Here is a 22340-nt window from a genome sequence, read left to right as displayed (position 1 = left end):
GGTGGGATCGGTATTCAACGCAGCACACTTTCAGGTGGGAACGGTATTCGAACGCAGCACACACCCAGGTGGGAACGGTATTCGAACGCAGCACACACCCAGATGGGAACGGTATTCAACGCAGCACACCCCCAGGTGGGAACGGTATTCAACGCAGCACACTTTCAGGTGGGAACGGTATTCGAACGCAGCACACACCCAGGTGGGAACGGTATTCGAACGCAGCACACACCCAGATGGGAACGGTATTCAACGCAGCACACACCCAGGTGGGAACGGGATTCAACTTAGCACACTTTCAGGTGGCAACAGTATTCAACGCAGCACACTTTCAGGTGGGAACGGTATTCAACGCAGCACAGTTTCAGGTGGGAACGGTATTCAACGCAACACACCCCCGGGTGGGAACGGTATTCAACGCAGCACAGTTTCAGGTGGTAACGGTATTCAACGCAGCACACACCCCGGTGGGAATGGTATTCAACACAGCACTCCCCCAGGTGGGAACGGTATTCAACGCAGCACAGTTTCAGGTGGGAACGATATTCAACGAAGGACACACCCAGGCGGGAACGGTATTCAATGCAGCACACTTTCAGGTGGGAACGGTATTGGAACGCATCACACACCCAGGTGGGAACGGTATTCAATGCAGCACACCCGCAGGTGGGACCGGTATTCAACGCAGAACAGTTTCAGGTGGGAACGGTATTCAACGCAGCACACACCGAAGTGAGAACGGTATTCGAACGCAGCACACCCTCAGGTGGGAACGGTATTTAACGCAGCACACACCTAAGTGGGTACGGTATTCGAACACAGAACACACCCAGGTGGGAACGGTATTCAACGCAGCGCAGTTTCAGGTCGGAACTGTATTCAACGCAGCGCAGTTTCAGGTGGGAACAGTATTCAACACAGCACACACCCAGGTGGGAATGGTATTCATAGCAGCACAGTTTCAGGTGGGAACGGTATTCAACGCAGCACACACCCAAGTGGGTACGGTATTCGAACACAGAACCCACACAGTTGGAAACGGTATTCAACGCATCACACACCCAGGTGGGAACGGTATTCAAAGTAGGACACACCCAGGTGGGAACGGTATTCAACGCAACACACCGCCAGGTGGGAACGGTATTCAACGCAGCACACACCCAGGTGGGAACGGCATTCAACGCAGCACACCCCCAGGTGGCAACGGTATTCAAACGCAGCACACCCCAATGTGGGAACGGTATTCAACGCAGCACAGTTTCAGGTGGGAACGGTGTTCAACGCAGCACACACCCAGGTGGGAACGGGATTCAACTTAGCACACTTTTTGTGGCAACGGTATTCAACGCAGCACACTTTCAGGTGGGAACGGTATTCAACGCAGCACACACCCAGGTGGGAACAGTATTCAGCGCACACACCCCCTGGTGGGAACGGTATTCAACGCAACACAGTTTCAGGTGGAAACGGTATTCAACGCAGCACACACCCAGGTGGGATCGGTATTCAACGCAGCACACTTTCAGGTGGGAACGGTATTCAACGCAGCACACTTTCAGGTGGGAACGGTATTCGAACGCAGCACACACCAAGGTTGGAACGGTATTCGAAGGCAGCACACCCCCAGGTGTGAACGGTATTCGAACGCAGCACACACCCAGGTGGGAACGGTATTCGAACGCAGCACACACCCAGGTGGGAACGGTATTCAACGCAGCACACCCATGTGGGAACGGCATTCAACGCAGCGCACACCCAGGTGGGAACGGTATTCAACGCATCACACACCCAGGTGGGAACGGTATTCGAAAACAGCACACACCCAGGTGGGAACGGTATTCAACGCAGCACTGTTTCAGGTGGGAACGGTATTCAACGCAGCACACCCAGGTGGGAACGGCATTCAACGCAGCACACACCCAGGTGGGAACGGCATTCAACGCAGCGCACACCCAGGTGGGAACGGTATTCAACGCAGCACACACCCAAGTGGGAACGGTATTCGAACGCAGCACACACCCAGGTGGGAACGGTATTCAACGCAGCACACCCCCAGGTGGCAACGGTATTCGAAAACAGCACACACCCAGGTGGGAACGGTATTCAACGCAGCACTGTTTCAGGTGGGAACGGTATTCAACGCAGCACACCCAGGTGGGAACGGCATTCAACGCAGCACACACCCAGGTGGGAACGGCATGCAACGCAGCGCACACCCAGGTGGGAACGGTATTCAACGCAGCACACACCCAGGTGGGAACGGTATTCGAACGCAGCACACACCCAGGTGGGAACGGTATTCAACGCAGCACACCCCCAGGTGGCAACGGTATTCAAACCAGCACACCCCAATGTGGGAACGTTATTCAACGCAGCACATTTTCAGGTGGGAACGGTGTTCAACGCAGCACACACCCAGGTGGGAACGGGATTCAACTTAGCACACTTTCAGGTGGCAACGGTATTCAACGCAGCACACTTTCAGGTGGGAACGGTATTCAACGCAGCACACACCCAGGTGGGAACAGTATTCAGCGCACACACCCCCTGGTGGGAACGGTATTCAACGCAGCACAGTTTCAGGTGGAAACGGTATTCAACGCAGCACTTTCAGGTGGAAACGGTATTCAACGCAGCACACACCCAGGTGGGATCGGTATTCAACGCAGCACACACCCAGGTGGGATCGGTATTCAACGCAGCACACACCCAGGTGGGAACGGTATTCAACGCAGCGCACCTAGGTGGGAACGGCATTCAACGCAGCACACCCAGATGGGAACGGTATTCAACGCAGCACACACCCAGGTGGGAACGCTATTCAACGCAGCACACACCCAGGTGGGAACGGTATTCAACGCAGCACACCCAGGTGGTAACGGCATTCAACGCAGCACACACTCAGGTGGGAACGGTATTCAACGCAGCACACACCCAGGTGGAAACGGTATTCGAACGCAGTACACACCCAGGTGGGAACGGTATTCAACGCAGCACACCCCCAGGTGGCAACGGTATTCAAACGCAGCACACCCCAATGTGGGAACGGTATTCAACGCAGCACAGTTTCAGGTGGGAACGGTGTTCAACGCAGCACACACCCAGGTGGGAACGGGATTCAACTTAGCACACTTTCCTGTGGCAAGGGTATTCAACGCAGCACACTTTCAGGTGGGAACGGTATTCAACGCAGCACACACCCAGGTGGGAACGGTATTCGAACGCAGCACACACCCAGGTGGGAACGGTATTCAACACAGCACACCCTCAGGTGGCAACGGTTTTCAAACGCAGCACACCCCAATGTGGGAACGGTATTCAACGCAGCACACACCCAGGTGGGATCGGTATTCAACGCAGCACACTTTCAGGTGGGAACGGTATTCAACGCAGCACACTTTCCGGTGGGAACGGTATTCAACGCAGCACACTTTCAGGTGGGAACTGTATTCGAACGCAGCACACACCCTGGTGGGAACGGTATTTGAAGGCAGCACACCCCCAGGTGGGAACGGTATTCGAACGCAGCACACCCCCAGGTGGGAACGGCATTCCACGCAGCACACACCCAGGTGGGAACGGTATTCAACGCAGCACACCCATGTGGGAACGGCATTCAACGCAGCGCACACCCAGGTGGGAACGGTATTCAACGCAGCACACACCCAGGTGGGAACGGTATTCGAACACAGCTCACACCCAGGTGGGAACGGTATTCAACGCAGCACCCACCCAGGTGGGAACGGTATTCAACGCAGCGAACACCCAGGTGGGAACGGCATTCAACGCAGCACACACCCAGGTGGGAACGGTATTCGAACGCAGCACACACCCAGGTGGGAACGGTATTCAATGCAGCACACCCCCAGGTGGCAACGGTATTCAAACGCAGCACACCCCAATGTGGGAACGGTATTCAACGCAGCACAGTTTCAGGTGGGAACGGTGTTCAACGCAGCACACACCCAGGTGGGAACGGGATTCAACTTAGCACACTTTTTGTGGCAACGGTATTCAACGCAGCACACTTTCAGGTGGGAACGGTATTCAACGCAGCACACACCCAGGTGGGAACGGTATTCGAACGCAGCACACACCCAGGTGGGAACGGTATTCAACACAGCACACCCCCAGGTGGCAACGGTTTTCAAACGCAGCACACCCCAATGTGGGAACGGTATTCAACGCAGCACAGTTTCAGGTGGGAACGGTGTTCAACGCAGCACACACCCAGGTGGGAACGGGATTCAACTTAGCACACTTTCAGGTGGCAACGGTATTCAACGCAGCACACTTTCAGGTGGCAACGGTATTCAACGCAGCACAGTTTCAGGTGGAAACGGTATTCAACGCAGCACACACCCAGGTGGGATCGGTATTCAACGCAGCACACTTTCAGGTGGGAACGGTATTCAACGCAGCACACTTTCCGGTGGGAACGGTATTCAACGCAGCACACTTTCAGGTGGGAACTGTATTCGAACGCAGCACACACCCTGGTGGGAACGGTATTTGAACGCAGCACACACCAAGGTGGGAACGGTATTCGAAGGCAGCACACCCCCAGGTGGGAACGGTATTCGATCGCAGCACACCCCCAGGTGGGAACGGCATTCCACGCAGCACACACCCAGGTGGGAACGGTATTCAACGCAGCACACCCATGTGGGAACGGCATTCAACGCAGCGCACACCCAGGTGGGAACGGTATTCAACGCAGCACACACCCAGGTGGGAACGGTATTCGAACACAGCTCACACCCAGGTGGGAACGGTATTCAACGCAGCACCCACCCAGGTGGGAACGGTATTCAACGCAGCACACCCAGGTGGGAACGGCATTCAACGCAGCACACACGCAGATGGGAACGGTATTCAACGCAGCACACACCCAGGTGGGAACGGTATTCGAACGCTGCACACCCCCAGGTGGGAACGGTATTCAACGCAGCACACCCCCAGGTGGCAACGGTATTCAAACGCAGCACACCCCAATGTGGGAACGGTATTCAACCCAGCACAGTTTCAGGTGGGAACGGTGTTCAACGTAGCACACACCCAGGTGGGAACGGTATTCAACTTAGCACACTTTCAGGTGGCAACGGTATTCAACGCAGCACACTTTCAGGTGGGAACGGTATTCAACGCAGCACACACCCAGGTGGGAACAGTATTCAGCGCACACACCCCCTGGTGGGAACGGTATTCAGCGCACACACCCCCTGGTGGGAACGGTATTCAACGCAGCACAGTTTAGGTGGAAACGGTATTCAACGCAGCACACACCCACGTGGGATCGGTATTCAACGCAGCACACTTTCAGGTGGGAACTGTATTCGAACGCAGCACACACCCTGGTGGGAACGGTATTCGAACGCAGCACACACCAAGGTGGGAACGGTATTCGAAGGCAGCACACCCCCAGGTGGGAACGGTATTCGAACGCAGCACACACCCAGGTGGGAACGGTATTCGAACGCAGCACACCCCCAGGTGGGAACGGCATTCAACGCAGCACACACCCAGGTGGGAACGGTATTCAACGCAGCACACCCATGTGGGAACGGCATTCAACGCAGCGCACACCCAGGTGGGAACGGTATTCAACGCAGCACACACCCAGGTGGGAATGGTATTCAACGCAGCACAGTTTCAGGTGGGAACGGTGTTCAACGCAGCACACACCCAGGTGGGAACGGTATTCAACGCAGCAAAGTTTCATGTGGAACGGTATTCAACGCAGCACACACCCAGGTGGGAACGGTATTCATCGCACACACCCCCTGGTGGGAACGGTATTCGAATGCAGCACACACCCAGGTGGGAACGGATTCAACGCAGCACAGTTTCATGTGGAACGGTATTCAACGCAGCACACACCCAGGTGGGAACGGTATTCAAAGCAGCACACACCCAGGTGGGAATGGTATTCAACGCGGAACACACCCAGGTGGGAACGGTATTCAACGCAGCACAGTTTCAGGTGGGAACGGTGTTCAACGCAGCACACACCCAAGTGGGTACGATATTCGAACACAGAACACACACAGGTGGGAACGGTATTAAAACATTTAATGTTGAGTTGAATGGAGTTATTCTGAGGTTTGGGTTTTTAGACATGTATTTACACATAACATGTTCTCTGTCCTTGCTCTAGTACAGCCCTCCTACATGTAACTGATCTTTTTTGAAATATCTACAAACAGTTTCTACGTTAGGGACTATTAGCACTCACTAATATTGGTTTTCTATTCAATTAATTGAATTTTGCTTCTTATGTGAATTTTGATTATTTCTTTATTTCATCTCTTTGTGTAAATTTAAATACTTTTTAAAAAATTATCTCCAGGTTTGGATGTTTCTGACATCAACAGTAGCCATATTTTATTTTTGAAATATGATTTTATTGATTTTTTTAGAGAAAGAGGAAGGGAGACAGAGATAGAAACATCTATGTGAGAAAGAAACACCAGTCTGCTGCCTCCTGCATGTCCCCTATTGAGAATCTAGCCCTCAACCTGGGCATGTGCCCTGACCCTGACCAGTAATCAAACTGGGACCTCTCAGTCTATGGGATAAATTTAATCCTCTGAGCATCACCAGCCAGGCTCTTGTCAATTTTTAAAATTATATTTTCTTGCTTATTGTTCAATGCATTCATATAAAAAAACATTCCAAATATTGTTTACATAACTTAAAAAGTAAACTTCAAATAAAGGAACTTTGAGACTTGTAATTATTATATTGAATATGATTTTATTATTCTTTGTTTCTTTAGAATTGGTAATAATGATTAAATCCTCCTTTATGAATGTAAATTGTTTTTGCCTTTTGCTATACAATCTCCTTTCTGTTTTTCTAATATTTCAGAATGTATTTTCCTTGAATAGTTAATGTCACCTCAACTTTAATGTACAAATATCAATCAATGTTCTTATTTATTCAAAGTGGTCTGAGTAATTAATTTCTTAAAATTAATAAAGGATATTGAAAATATATGACTTTAAGTTTGTTTTGCTCAATATTTCATTAGTAATTATGTAAGACCAAATAGAGACTACCTTAAAACTTATGAATGTCACAGTTGGAAAAGTTAGTCAACAAGATGGAAGGACTACAAGAATCAATACTTAACAATTCCACAAACCCCAATAAATATGCAATAAGAGGTAATGTTATTAATAGAATGAGTATTGCATTACATATTTGCATATACTGACTCTGCTGGAAAGGGTTAACTCAGTCAGCCTGGGCTGCCTAAATTGTACATATTCCAAAGGTCTTCAGGACTGGACCATGACTGGCTCATGACAGAAAACCTCTGAAACCTTGGAATATTCTACATGATAAGATCATCTTGTATCCTGGGGCTGAAGTCTAACAGTTTATGCTAATTATGTGATTCATGGGGAATGCCTATTTTTGTGTCTGGGGTTATATCAGTTTGAACTCAGGTGAGGCAGTTGGGGACCAAGGAACCACAGATAGTTATGTGAGCCCTCCATGTGTATGTACTGACCCTTCATAAAACCCTGGACACCCAACCTTGGTTAAGCATCTCTGGTTGGTGACCCTTCATCTGAGTTGTCAGACAACAATAGGGGGAACATAAAGTGCTGTATGTGATTCCACTGGGACAGAGCACATGAAAGATGATGCCTGGTTTCTCTTGGACAGCCCTACACATCTTTTTCCTTTGATATTTTTAACCTATTTCTTGAGCTATAATAAACTATAACCATACATATACAGCCTCTGCTGAGTTTTGTGAGTCCTAGTCAATCAATGAAGTTGATGGTGTTTTGGGAACCTCAGACACAAGCACTAAATTCAAAAAAAGTTCTCATCTTATTTTTTGTATTAACATTATTATGATATTATGTAAAATATGAAATTTCAGTTTATTGAACAATGTAATATAAGTAAATTAGGAAATAAAGTAAATGAACACAAATAAACTAAACACTCAAAATAAATTAAAAACTAAAAATCTAAGAACTGCCAGAATTGAAAGTTCTCTGTGAACACTCTGTTACCCTGATTCCTTGACAGTGACAACACTCTTCTGTATTTTTCATTATTCCCTATTTTTCACTTTGAAAAATACATTCCTGTATGAAATAAAGAACCCATTCACCCTACACCCTTATTTAAAATGTCTTACATGCTGTAAGAAAGATCTCTTATCCTTTGAGACTACATGGAGGGACCTGGAAAGTATTATCCTAAGTGAAACAAGCCAAACAGAGAAAGACAAGTATCATATGATGTCCCTTATTTGTGGAATATAATGAACATAACAGTCTGAGGAATGGGGTAGTCCCAGAGACGTGGAAGTGGGGTACAGACTGACAATCCCCATATGAGGGGGTGGTGGGGGAGAGATAAATCATAGAACTTATATGCATGTATGCATGAACAATGGACAAGGACAACAAAGCTGGGGACAGGGCAGGGAGGGAGAGGGAGGGGAGAATCAGTGGGGGGAAAAGGAGAAACATCTGTAACAAAAATAAATTGATTAATTAAAAAATAAAATAAATGTCTTACATGCATTTGTCTTATTAACTTGAATAAACTTATTAGAGTAAAATAGTAAGATCTTGAGGTCAATATTTACATAAATGATATACATAAAAATGCTCAAAATTGGAGAAATGATGAATCATAAATCATAGAATTTGTGAGACTCAAAGACTTTTACATTTAAATTTTAAAATATAATCAATTATATTTGTTTATTTATGTACAAATATTCATTAAATGCCTAAAATATGACAACAGGAACTGTTTTATTTATTTATTTATTTATGTTTGGTACAAGCCCCTAGCGGGAACCAAACCCAGGACTCTCTGGTCCACAGGCCAATGCTCCAACTGCTGAGCCAAACCAGCCAGGGCAACAGGAACTATTTTATTAACTTGGTCAATAATTATAAAGGTCTGTGTTCTAAGATTGTTATTAGTTAATTTAAAAAGAGAAAAATATGAACAAGCAATTGCAAATGAAAATTCCACTATTTAGATGTCCTGTTAATACAATTGAGTAGATATTTATCATTAAGCATGTCGTTCTACCTGACATGTTGTAGTCTTTTAATAATATTGAAATAACAGAGTATGTAAGAATCTTATTCAATAAATTAGACATATGTGGAAATTTGAATCAACAAGAAAATGGGTATGCTTTTCAGGTAACTCAGATATTCTAAATATCTTTTATAGTTATGCTTTTAAAGTCCTTTTAGAGTTTATCTCTTAGGTACCTTCTGTGAAAGTCAATGTCAGCATTATCTCATAAGATACTCAAAGAAAAAACACAATAAATAAATAAACAGACAGACAGACAGATAGAGGGAAGAGTCATAGATGTTCATAAGGGGTTTATTTTCATTGGCAAAATTTTAAATTTCTTACATCAAGATTTTTAATTTAATTCACTGAGGTGACATTGGTTAATAAGATTATATAGGTTTCCATTGTACAATTTTATAGTACATAATATGTATATTGTATTGTGTGTTCATCACATCAGGTCAAGTCTCCTTCCACCATTACTTTTCCCCCTTTTTACCCTCCTGTACCTCCCTCACCCACTCCATGCAGCATCTTTCATGATGTTTCAGAACTTTCTTTAGAAGCAAAAGAACTCTACCTTCTCTGATGATTGGAAGGTTACACTTATTAGAAGATATGCACATATATGAATTTGTGTGAGTGCACATGTATATGTGTATATGTATATGGCTATTACATATATATTATATACATAAAATCTTCTAAGCAACTGAGATAAAATGAAACTACACAGGGAAATTAGTTAGCTGGGTATTGCTGTTTTCTGTTGAAGTCTATGCTCAAGTATGTTCTTTCACTTCTTAAAAATTTGTCCACTGGAAAATCATTCAATAGCTTTAAGTCTTACATTATTATTTATCTGCAAAATATGAAAAATAATAATGCCTTTCATAAAGACTGGAGCAGAAAATTAATTGAGAATTTAAGTGGAAAAGTGTCATATTGAACACAATGCAGCATGAGTTCTCTTTATCAATAGACTCTCCTGGTGTTGGGACTCTAAATGTGCTTTATTCAACCTTGTTTTATTTGTGTATTTAGGTATGGAAAACCTGTGTTTTCATCCACTTCTAGGATAAGATTCACAGACAATAATTGCAATAAATCAAAATAATTCCAAAATCACAACAGCAGCAAATCAATTTTCTTATTCATATTGTTAATTTAGTTAATTCTACCATCTCATTAATTTCACTCAAGAACGGAGTTGGATTGAAGTTTAAACTGTGGCAGAACATCACTCCCCGCAGACCCTCACCCCTCCACACACACACTTGGGTAAAGGGAAGAATAATAATTTGTAGTGGGCTATGACTCATTTGATACAGCCTAAAAATCCAATGAGGGAAGAAATGTAAATAACCAATTGATGCTGTCTTTACATTGGCAAAGAATTTCAGTTGATATAGAGATCAGGAACCACTTTATGATGCAACACTCGATTCCACATAATTGCATGTGATTATATTTTATTTTATTTTGAGACATAGTTTCTGCCTTTAGAGGATTAACTCCACAATTAAACCCTGTAATTTATTCCCCACAGTTACCCAGTTCTCTTCCAGGAAAACAAAATAAAAGTGCAGCAACATGTATTTACTCAGATGGGTTCTCATATTTTTACCAATAGGTAATTCAAATATCTGCCGCATTTTATTTTATTTACAAAGTGAAATTTTTCTTTTTTACTTATAAGCTCCAACTGAGAACCCATAATAAAAAAGAAAATAATAGTCTACTGAGTAAGACATCGGAGAAGGATGCGCAAAAGTATTTGATGCTGCTATTAACTGTTGTGAACAGGTACTGGGTCTGCTACTACAGTACATTAATTTGACACTCTACTTTGTAATGAGAACAATTATTTGGTTCATTTTTTTAAAAACAATACAAAATCATTCTATACATATCATAGATGTCAAAATATTGGTTATTTGAAATGGTCACTGTTTTTGTTGTTTGATGTACAGGAGAAATATCTAGGAGGCAATGCATGAATTTCGGAGTTGAAGAGTAAACTGCATTTGTGTTAAATGCACGTAACTCTCAAACAGTGGGAGAGAGTAAACAGAAATAATTGTGTCTTTTCCATTTGGGATGTGGGCTGCCAGAAGATAAATCTGTGTCATTTGCAGAAACTGAAGTGGAGAATGTGGACTGAGACCAGTAAAGTGGGGAACCTACAACCAGATTTATCAATGTCACTTACTTCATAACTTTAAATGATTCTCCACTGCTCCACTAATTTTCCTCTTTGTTCAGTCACTCTATTTACTATGTTGTATTAACCTAAAGAGTTTTCGTTTGACATGTGGGAATAACCTCATTAACATTACTATTATTTCCTGTAATCTTTACAGAGGGACATACCTACACGAAATATAAGTGTAAGCAAACTATATTGGTAATAAATGACCCAAACAAATTATACTTTGGTGACTGAGTTCATCCTGTTGGGATTAGTAGACACACTGGAACTAGAGGTTTTCCTGTTTTTGCTCTTTTTTGTAATTTACACACTGACACTTTGGGGAAATGTTGGGATGATCTTCTTAATCAGGGCTGATTCCCGACTTCACACACCCATGTATTTCTTCCTGGCTAACCTGTCCTTTGTGGATGTTTGTTGTTCTTCCGACATCACCCCAAAGATGCTGGTGGACTTACTATCAGAGGAGAAAACCATCTCCTTTGCTGGCTGCTTTCTGCAGATGTACTTCTTTATCGCCATGGAAACAACTGAATGCATCCTCTTTGGCTTAATGGCCTATGACCGTTATGTGGCCATATGCAACCCTCTGCTTTATCCCATGGTCATGTCCAGGACAGTCTGCCTTAAAATGGCAGCAGGAGCTTTTACAGCGGGACTCTTGAACTCCATGGTGAACACAAGTTATGTAAGCAGCCTGCCGTTCTGCAGTTCCAATGTCATCCACCACTTCTTCTGTGACAGCCCTCCACTTTTTAAGCTCTCATGCTCTGACACACGCCTGAAAGAAAGTATCTTTTCCACTTTTGCTGGAGTGAATATGGCAGGGGTTCTGCTGGTCATCATCACTTCTTACACCTACGTTCTCTACTCCATCTTCCGTATGCGTTCAGGGGAGGGGAGGCACAAAGCTTTCTCCACCTGTGCCTCTCACCTGACAGCTATCATTCTGTTCTATTCTACCTCCATCTATATTTATCTGAGACCTAGTTCTAGCTACTCCCTCGGTCAGGATAAAGTGGTTTCTGTTTTCTACACTGCAGTGATCCCCATGTTAAACCCCCTGGTCTACAGTCTCAGAAATAAGGAAGTAAAGAAGGCTTTATGCAATGTAATTACTAAAAATAGGATTCCTTCATTTATGTGATTGTTTGGTTAATTTTTTGAACCTAGCAGAGTATTTAATGAACTTTCAAAACCTTTTCAAGTCTTCAGTTTTTCATTAGAATATTGTCTCAGTAATTGTTTTGTATGATTGAAGCGTATTACCAAACTTTTATAAGACCATGAAACTTATATCTAACCATTTTGCATATTCACTTGGATCCTAAGAAATATGGCTTATTTGTAATAAAATCTTACCAGGGAAAGAAAGGTATTAAGTATTTAGAGACAAAAGTCACAATGTCACATAAAACTAACTATAAATGTTCCAAATATTTTTTTCTTCAACTCAAATACGAAAATTAAATTGTAAAAATATTGTGACTTCTAATGAATATATTGAGTGTGATTCTATCACCTTTGTTTCTTTAGACCACAGAATATTTTTTAAACTCTCTCTTATGAATGTAAATTGTTTTGCCTTTTGGTATACTATCTTTATTGATTTCTTTTTTGTAATTTTCCAGTCTTTTATTTCACTAGAATGTTTAATATTAAAACATTCCATAGACATACAGATATCATGTTTTGCTTTAGTTAATGTTTTTCAGTAATTAATTTATTAAAATTAATAAAAAAATTTAAAGTATGTCTTAATAGTTTGGTTTGGTTTATATTTTCACTAGTAAATAAGCAAGACCAAGTGGAGACTAACTTCAAAACCTGTAATTGTCAAAAATTTGGAAAAGTCAGTCAACCAAATGAAAGAATTAAAGAATTAATTCTCAAGAATTACATAGATCTAATTAAATATGCAATAAAACATAATATTGTTAATATTATGAAGTTCTACATTACATATTTGCATATACTGGTACTCTGTAAGAAAGGCTTAATTCAATCAACCTGGGCTGCCCAAACTGTACATATTCCAAAGGTCTTCAGAATTGGACCTTGAATGGGTCCTGACAGAAAATCTCTGAAACCTTTGAATATGCTACCTGATAAGAGCACACCTGGGGCTGAAGTCTAACAGTTTATGCTAATTATGTGATTTCATGGTGAATGCCTATTTTTGTGAACATGGGGCTAGGGTGAGGCAGTTGGAGACCAAGGAACCATAGACAGTTATGTGAGCACTCCATGCCTATGTACTGACCCTCCATAAAACCCTGGACACCAAACCTCGGTTAAGCATCTCTGGTTGGTGACACTTCATCTGAGTTGTCAGACAACAACACAGGGAACATTAATGCTGTGTGTGATTCCACTAGGACAGGACACATAAAAGCTGATGCCTGGTTTCTCCTGGACACTGCCCAACACATCTTTTTTCTTTGAGAATTATAATCTATTATTTATTTCTTTAGCGGTAATAAACCATAACCAGACATATAAAGGCTTTTCTGAGTTGTGTGAATCCTAGTCCATCACTGAAGTGGTCTTGTGAACCTCAGACACAATCACTAAATTAGAAAAATGTTGTCAAGTTTTTTGTTTTAATTCTTCATTACTATGTTATGTAAAATATAAAATAAATATGTAAAAGTAGGAAACAAAGGAAATGAACAAACATTAACTCACCTCCCAAAATAAATAAAAAATAAAAAAACTGTTTCATGTGTTCATGCATCTGGAATTGTTTTGCTCGTCAGTTTATGATGTTTATTAGATTCCACATATAAGTGAAATCATAAGACTGACATATTTTAATGGGGTGTGGAGGAAGACAGGAAGAGATTAACCAAAGAACTTATATACATATATACAGAGCCAATAGGCACAGAAAAAGGTATGGTGAAGGTCTGAGAGAAAGAGGCAAAGGGGGGGAAATTGTGGGGCATGTGTAATGCTGTCAACAATAAATTAAATAAATAAATAAATAAATAAATAAATAAAATTTGCAAAAGTAAAAACTAAATTCTGCCATAATTGAAAGTTCTCTATGATCACTCCATTACCCTGCATCCTTGAGACTGAAAACTACTCTTCTGTATTTTTTAATTATGCCCTAGCTTTCATTTTTAAAAATAAATTAATCTATATTCCTAAAACAATATTTTTAAGAAACCTAGTTTTTAACTGTGAATATAATACCCTGAACATTTTACCTTCCCTGTTGCTTGTGGTTTTTCTCAATATTATGTTTCTAATATTCTACCATGTTCACATGTATTCCTGCACTCTTTAATTTCACAATTTTGTATTCTTTTCCTTCTTTAATATGTCAATTAAATTGTTACCTTCTATCATTATCAATGGTAACATGAATGTTACTTTACATGTCACTCACTGAACAACTGCAAGAATTCATAAATGTCCCTGGAAGTGGCACTGCTTGGATGTAGAGTATACATATGTTCAACTTTAAAATATAATAAATTGTTTCCTAAATTTTTTTTTATACTTTTACTTTCACCAGCAGTACATAAGAATTCAGGTTTCATATCCTTGCTAACTCTAGGTATATTCAGACATTTAGCTTCTTTTTCCAATATACTTAGGATTACAGATATTTACATCTTTAGCACATCTGAGATTAATTTTCGTTCACTGTATTAAGTAGAGACCTTTCCTTTTTGAAAGACAACAGCTTATTTTCCCCCGCTGTTTATTTTTGAATATATGTCCTCTATTCATCTTGAGTGACACCCTATAAGATACATTATATTATCATGAATGTGTGGACCTCTCTAGACTCTCTTCATCAGGACGTGTTACACTTTTTTCATTGGTAAGCTTTCCTTTGTATAACAACATTAATCACTCCTAGACATAGCTTCAGAAATGGCTTGATCTTTTTGTTCTGGTTAATCCACAAATTCTCAATTACTACATATAGATGTGAAAGTTGGACAGTGAAGAGGGCTGATAGGAAAACAATTGACTCATTTGAGATACGACTTTCAAGGAGAGCTCCGTGGATCACATGGGCCTCCAGGAAGATGAACAAGTGGATCCTGGATAAATAAAGCCTGAGACATTCTGGACACAAAATGACAAAACTAAGGCAGACCTACTTCAGATACCTCAGGAGAGGGCAGGGTTCTTGGAAAATAAAACAATGCTGGAAAATAGAGAAGGCAGAAGGAACTGAGAAAGACCAAACATGACATGGATCGACTCCACAAAGAAAGCCACAAGCATGAGTCTCCTTTTGCTGGCAGGACTGTGGGGGTCAGGACACTGTGGACACCACTCATTCATAGGGTTCCCAGAAGTTAGAGCTGACTCAACAACACATAAGAACAATTCCACAAAAATGTTACCGTAGTTTTCCACTTCTAGAACATTACAAAAGCTTTGTACGTGTGTTGTATTTAAACACCAATTTTGTAAATCATATTTTTAAAATATTGAATCATCCACATAAATATGGTGTCACTATTTGTATTATTTATTTAAAATATTTTAATAATTTTTTTCAAAAATTTTTTCTTTGTTGATTTTATTTTATTTTTAAATTTATTTCTGCCCTTTATTGATTTTAGAGAGAGAGGAAGGTAGAGGGAGAGAGAGATAGAAAAACATCAGTCAGAGAAAACATTGATTGGCTACCTCCTGCATGACCCCCACTGGGGATCAGGCCCACAACCTGGGCATGTGCCTTGACCAAGAATCGAACTGGCAACCTTTTGGTGCATGGGTCGATGCTCAACCACTGAGATACACCAATTGGGCTTAATGATGTTTTATAATTTTCATGTTATGAGTGTCTATTTCTAGATCTGTTTTTCTGATTCCCTGGTATATTATTAAAATTAACCTTGAAAAGGTTGGATTCTAAATCTTTTCTGCAGTAATGAGGAAATAAAACTAATTTTTAGATTAAATATTGATCCTATATTTAGCAATTCAGAAAAGGTGTTGTGGGGTTGGAAGATGGATGTTTTGTAAGCTTGTGTTAACACATTCTCAAAATCCTGGCCCAGGGGGAAACCTGGACTGCCCAGGTGTATTGGGTGCTTCATTTACATGTGAATAAGGGTTTGTTACCTTTTGGTTTCAAGGTCTCTTCCCGAAAAAAGCAAGAGACAAAGCTAGGGTGTATGGTTTACAGTAGTACCATCTCAAGGAAATAATTTACATAAATCTATTTGTAACCTGGGGTACCAATCTGCAAATAAATGGGACTGCATCCAGAGATCTGGAGCATTTGCTCTCTTGCAAAGCTCCTTCTCATCCCAACCAGCACGTGGTTGTAGGTTCATTGCATTGCACCGATCCCGGCAGGCTGACAGACCACAAGTGGTGACCCTGATGTGATTCGGGTATGCAGTGGTGAGATTCGACACAACCAGCAAGTGGTGATGCAGCGGCAAGATTCAAGGCAACCAGCAATGTAACAGTATGCAAAAGGAAAGTAGTGATCTGGATCCAAAGTAAACTTCACTCGAGAAAGAGTTTTCTCGAGCCAGTAGCACCTGGCTTGGGACAGCTGCCAGCATATCTAGTGAGGGGTTTTCAGTAAGACAGCATGGGGTCAGTATTTACAGCATTACAGCAGCTGACACAGGACATCAGTCCCAGCAGGGAGGCAGCTCCAACCTCCCCTTTGGAGGAAACTCCAGAGCTGACCGCTCCCGCATGGTCACCAAAGGAGGAAAGTTTCCTCCCTCTCCTCCACCTTTTGTGGGGAATTTCTTAGCCTCACCATGCCCAGCAATGGAGGGCTGTCTATAGAAGCCAGGAAAGCAGGCGACCTTAGGGCTTTCCCAGCTATAATATGGCCAGGTCAACAAGCTGTGCACGAATGTCTGCCTTATCAGGTTTTTTAAAAGAATTCAGGAAAAGCATAAAGGAGAATGGTTTGCAAAGTTCCTTTACTATAATAATGTTGGAGGGAATAGCTGGTAGTTGTCTGATGACTCCCTGGGATTGGGCGACATTAGTAAAAACAGTGTTGACACTGGCCCAATTCGCCATGTGGAAGGTCAAACGGAGGCTTGGAGACTTCTGAGACTTCCTGGCAGGAAGTGCCAGCCTGGATCTTATCGCCACCACAGAATTAACCCTTAAGGAGTCTGATGATATTTGTTTAGTTCCTACAGGAGTGTATGGCTCCTTGCCGGAGGGGAAAGTAGGTTTAGTGATTGGAAGATTTAGTTTAACAGTGAAAGGATTACAAGTGATGCCAGGGGTAATTGACTCAAATTTTGAAGGAGAAATTAAAGTAATATTTAAGGCAGTTGGCTCTCATGTGTTAACACCCAGAACCTGAATAGCCCAACTTCTTTTGTTACCCTACTGGATTCCTGGAGCCAACTCCACAATAATAGGGAATGCAGAGTTTGGGAGCACTGGTCAGTGTGATGTTCTCTGGACTGCGGCTATGAACACCAAAAAGCCCTTGCTCTCCATTAATGTACAAGAACAGCCCTAGCCTGTTTGGCTCAGCGGTTAGAGTCGACCTGTGGTCTAGAAAGACCTGGGTTCGGTTCCAGCTAAGGGCGCGTACCTCAGCTGCAGTTTGTCCCCGGCCCTGGTTGGTCATGAGGATGGCAGCCACTCAATGTGTCCCTTTCACCAATGTGTCCCTTTCACATTGATCTCTCTCTCTCTCTCTCTCTCTCTCTCTCTCTCTCTCTCTCTCTCCCTTTCTCTCCCTTCCACTCTATCTGAACAAAAAATGAAAAAATGTCCTCGGGTAAGGATAAAATATATATACAAGAACAACTATTTTCAGGATTAGTGGATAATTTTTACTATAACAACATGGGAATGGCCTAAGTAATGGACCAAAGTCCCAGTACCCCTATTAATTACAAAAGTGGGAGGAACTCAAGCTCTTCAACTAACTACTCACTCCCTTCATTGTACAGGTCCAGATGGACCAAAAGGATGGATTCAATCCTATGTCATGGAGTCTTCCCTAAATTTGTGGGGAAGTGATCTTCTCTCTCAATGGGGAATGGTTATTCAATCCCAGCCTTTTGGCTAGGGGTCACTGGTAAAATTCCTCTTTTCATTGGCCTGGAAAACAACAGAACCAGTATGGGTTGATCAGTGGCCCTTAAAAGGGGGAAAATTCTAACATGGAAACAGATTAGTGAAAGAGCAATTAGAAGCAGGTCATATAGAACCTTCAGTCAGTCCCTGGAACACTCCCATTTTTATAATTCAATAAAAGGGTGGCAAATGGAGATTACTACTTGATTTGAGGGCAATCAATGTTATTATAAAACCCATGGGAGTGTTACAGCCTGGCCTCCCCAATCCTACAATGATTCCTGAAAATTGACATGTAAGTGTTCCAGATCTTAAAGATTGTTTTTGCAATATCCCTTTCGTTCTTACAGATAGAGAGAAATTTGCTTTTTCTGCTCCCTCTATTAACAATAGTAAATCTATTTCAATGGAAGGGACTACCCCAAGAATGATAAATAGTCCGACAATTTGTCAATACTATGTGCATCATGTTATTGAGCCAGTGAGTAAACTATTTCCTGCCATTTATCTTTACCATTATATAAATGATATTTTATTAGCTGCCTCTACCCCAAAATGATTAAATCAGGCCTATGTATTGCTTCAGGAGACTTTAAAAAAGGCAGGATTACAAATTGATCCAGTCAAGGTATAGCAATTAGAACCTTGGCAATACTTAGGGTGGATATTAGGGACAAGAACTATTTGCCCCCAGAAACGTACCATTCCAGTCAAAGTGACAACTTTAAATAAATTACGAAAATTACTGGGAGCCATCGATTGGCTTTGACCTATGCTTGGTATCACTACTCAACATTTAATTCATTTATTTAATACTGTCAAAGGTGATACAGCACTAAATTCACCTAGAACTCCATCTATAGAGGCACAACAGGAACTTAAAGAAATAACTACTCAAATACAAACCAGACAAGCTCATCATCGGTCATGAAAAGACCCTATTAGACTGTTTATCCAACTGCGCCATGTCCTACAGCATTAATAGGACAATTAACAACTGAAATAAAATATCTTGAATGGTTCTTTCTCCCAGCTACCCCATCTAAAACAATAACTTAATTTGTGGAACAGTTAACAAATCCTATAGCCAAAGGTAGAAAAATAACACACGAACTGACAGGGTATGGCCCTCAGATTCTACATTTGCCTCTTACTCAGGAACAATTTACTACTTTGATTTTCCAGGCAATAGACTTTAAAATAGCTCTAGCAGATTTCATTGGCGAGATTAATTACTCTCTTCCAGTAAATAAATTATTGCAAGATATTCCTCAGTTACACCTTAGCTTGGTCCAAAAAATCAGCAATACCGCATTACCTGGGTCTAGAACTGTATTTATTGATGGATCAGGTAAATCTCACGAAGCAGGAGAAGCCTGGAAAGAAAATGAGAAATAGAAAAATATCAGCAGCCGTGAGCCTGGGTCAACTCGGAGTGCTGAATTGCAGGCTGCAATATTAGCTCTTCAACATTTTACAGAAGAGCCCTTTAATATAGTGATTCACAGTATGTAGTTAAAGTGTTACAAAGAATAGAACAAGCTTTTATTAAGCCTTTAACTGATCAACATCTATCAACCTTATTTTTGTCTCTCCAAGCTTTAATAGACCAATGCAGTCATTCTATTTTTATAACCCACGTTAGATCTCATCCCATGCTCCCTGGACCTTTAACCCAGGGAAATGAACAGGCAGATGCTCTCCTAGCAACAACTCTGCTTTTCAGCAAGCACAGTGTTCACATGCCTTTTTTCACCAAATGCTCAAGCACTCATGAAAACCTTTCATTTGACCCTCTCGCAAGCTCAAGGCTTGCCCAGATTGCCAACTTTCTGGAGGGACTCCAACATCAGCAAGAGTCAGTCCTTGGGGTCTATCCCCTAATGCCTTATGGCAAACAGATGTAACACAAATTCTATCATTTGGTCGATTTCAGTGGATACATGTTACTGTTGACACCCATTCTAATTTTCTGCATGCAACCGTCACTACCAGGGAAAAATCCAAAGATGTTAAGTGTCACTGGCTGTCCTGTTTTGCACATGTAGGGGTGCCACTGGAAATTAAAACAGATAATGGGCCAGCCTATACATCTCAGAGCATTAAAATATTTCTCCAACAATGGAGCATTAGCCATAAAACTGGCATCCCCTATAACCCTATCGTTGAACGTGTTCATGCTACTTTAAAATTATTAATCACAAAATAAAAAGGGGGGAGTATGGGAGAATCCCCTGTAAATCAGCTTTCTCTGGCAATCTATACCTTAAATTTTTAAAATCAAGATCACTTTGGCACTACAGCTGCAGAGAGACATTTTCAACAAAAAGTTCTGCCACAGGGCCCAAGCCTTTAGTCCGGTACAGAGATCCACAGCAGGGGCCCAAATGGCAAGGCCCTGCAGAGTTCCTGGCTTGGGGGCGGGGGTATGCTTGTGTTTTGTCTCCTTCAGGTCCCAAGTGGCTGGTGGATAAAACCTTACCATGAACAGGAAGAACTTGCCCTCCAACCTGACTCTCCAAATGACACAGCTGACCTCGGACACTGATTGTCAAACTCACACTCGGTCCCAGGGCCCCTCTCAAGCCCTTACTAGGGTTACCTGGGGAAACCTGAAGCAGTTGCAACAACGTTCTGAGGAAATGCTAACTAGAATGGGGATTTCTTTTACCCCAGAGAATATTTTTTGGCTTACTTATCTAAAATCTCCACCCAATCCAAGGTAGGTATTTTATGCTGCTTACCTATATTATTGAACCCTACAGCAGATACATTTGGAGGCCCCAGCAAGATTCCCTGGTGTTTTGCTACACCAAGGACTAGACGCCTAGGATGAGCAGCCTCTACCAATTCAGCTGCCAGACCTCCATAGATCTGAGGTAAGGCGCCCTCCTGAGTTTCATGGCCCCAAAGATCCTATTTGGGTTTCCGACAAGTGGCCAGGAGATGTCAAGACATCCCCAAAAAGATTGAAGGAGACCTGGTAAAGCTTCTGGAGGTGTGTTCCGGGTGACCAGTCTATCAGGATGAGAGTGAGAGGGCCAGACAGGGCGCAGCCTCTCCTCCCCTGGGAATCCCCCTAAGATGTTAGGTGGGGTTCAAATCTGGCAAAGTCTGTTCATTCAGTCTTGCCACTGGGGAGGAAGGGGAGAAGGATCACCTCCCAAGCAGCATAGGCGCTGCTCAGGATAGGAAATTTCTGGAAGAAAATTTAAACGGTGTATGAGTGTGACTCTGTGAATGTAGTTGTGTGTGAGTGACTGTGCTCCACTGTGTATGTAAACAAAAGTTTCTGTCTTGTGTGTCCTCCCTTGTTTTTGTCCTCGTCTGCCTCCCTACTTTGTCTCCCTCAATTTTGTTACGGTTAGTCTAATCGTGGATAGAAACCCTAGTGCCCAGAAGACCTCATTGGGTTGCATTTTGAAATATTCTTAGAGAAGGATTGGAGAAAGGTTCTGATACTGGTAGTGGGCAAAGAGAAATCTGGGCAAAGGCAGGGCAGTGGCTGTGTGGCAGAGTTATAGCTAAAGGCCCGAACAAGTTTCTGGCCCAAACATATACTCTTTGGGCCCTAATTAGAGATTGTCTTGATCCTGTGCAGAAAACAAAAAGGTGGGGAAGCAAAGTGTAGTGAAAGACTGGAGAAAAGCCGAGAAAGGCTATGAGTCCTTAACAACTCCCCCACCATCTTCCGCTACAGCTGTGATTAATATTTGTGCTTTGTAGGCCTGGAAAGAGCTCCCAACAAAAGGAAAAAATTTGCTAGATCTTACATCCTTGAGACTAAGACCTGAAGAGCCATATCTAGATTTTATAGCTCTATTGCTACAGGCAATTAATTTCTGTTTCAGGGGCCATCCCTGCTGGTGGGCCCCTCTGTGCATCCTGCATGGTGTCGCACTTTGGGACTGGGGTCGGTGTGGAGAGCCCCCCGTCCTGGGAAACAGAGGCGATGGGCAGGTGATCACACGGGCACTCACCCAGAGGCCACAGGGTTTCC

General features: G+C 42.5%; 1 protein-coding gene across 1 annotated transcript in view; it reads left to right on the top strand.

The window, feature by feature from the left end:
- The window catches only part of LOC118628679 (olfactory receptor 5F1-like), a 53967-nt gene extending 41533 nt beyond the window's left edge, over nucleotides 1–12434 (top strand). Inside the window, exon 3 of the mRNA XM_036259619.1 lies at nucleotides 11501–12434. Coding sequence (XP_036115512.1) covers nucleotides 11501–12434 — 934 coding nt within the window. The remainder of the gene's footprint in view (nucleotides 1–11500) is intronic.
- Nucleotides 12435–22340: the final 9906 nt, after the last annotated feature.

Source organism: Molossus molossus, unplaced genomic scaffold (assembly GCF_014108415.1).
Source record: "Molossus molossus isolate mMolMol1 unplaced genomic scaffold, mMolMol1.p scaffold_m16_p_13, whole genome shotgun sequence".
Lineage (NCBI taxonomy): Eukaryota > Metazoa > Chordata > Mammalia > Chiroptera > Molossidae > Molossus > Molossus molossus.
This window is presented reverse-complemented; position numbering and strand designations above follow the sequence as displayed.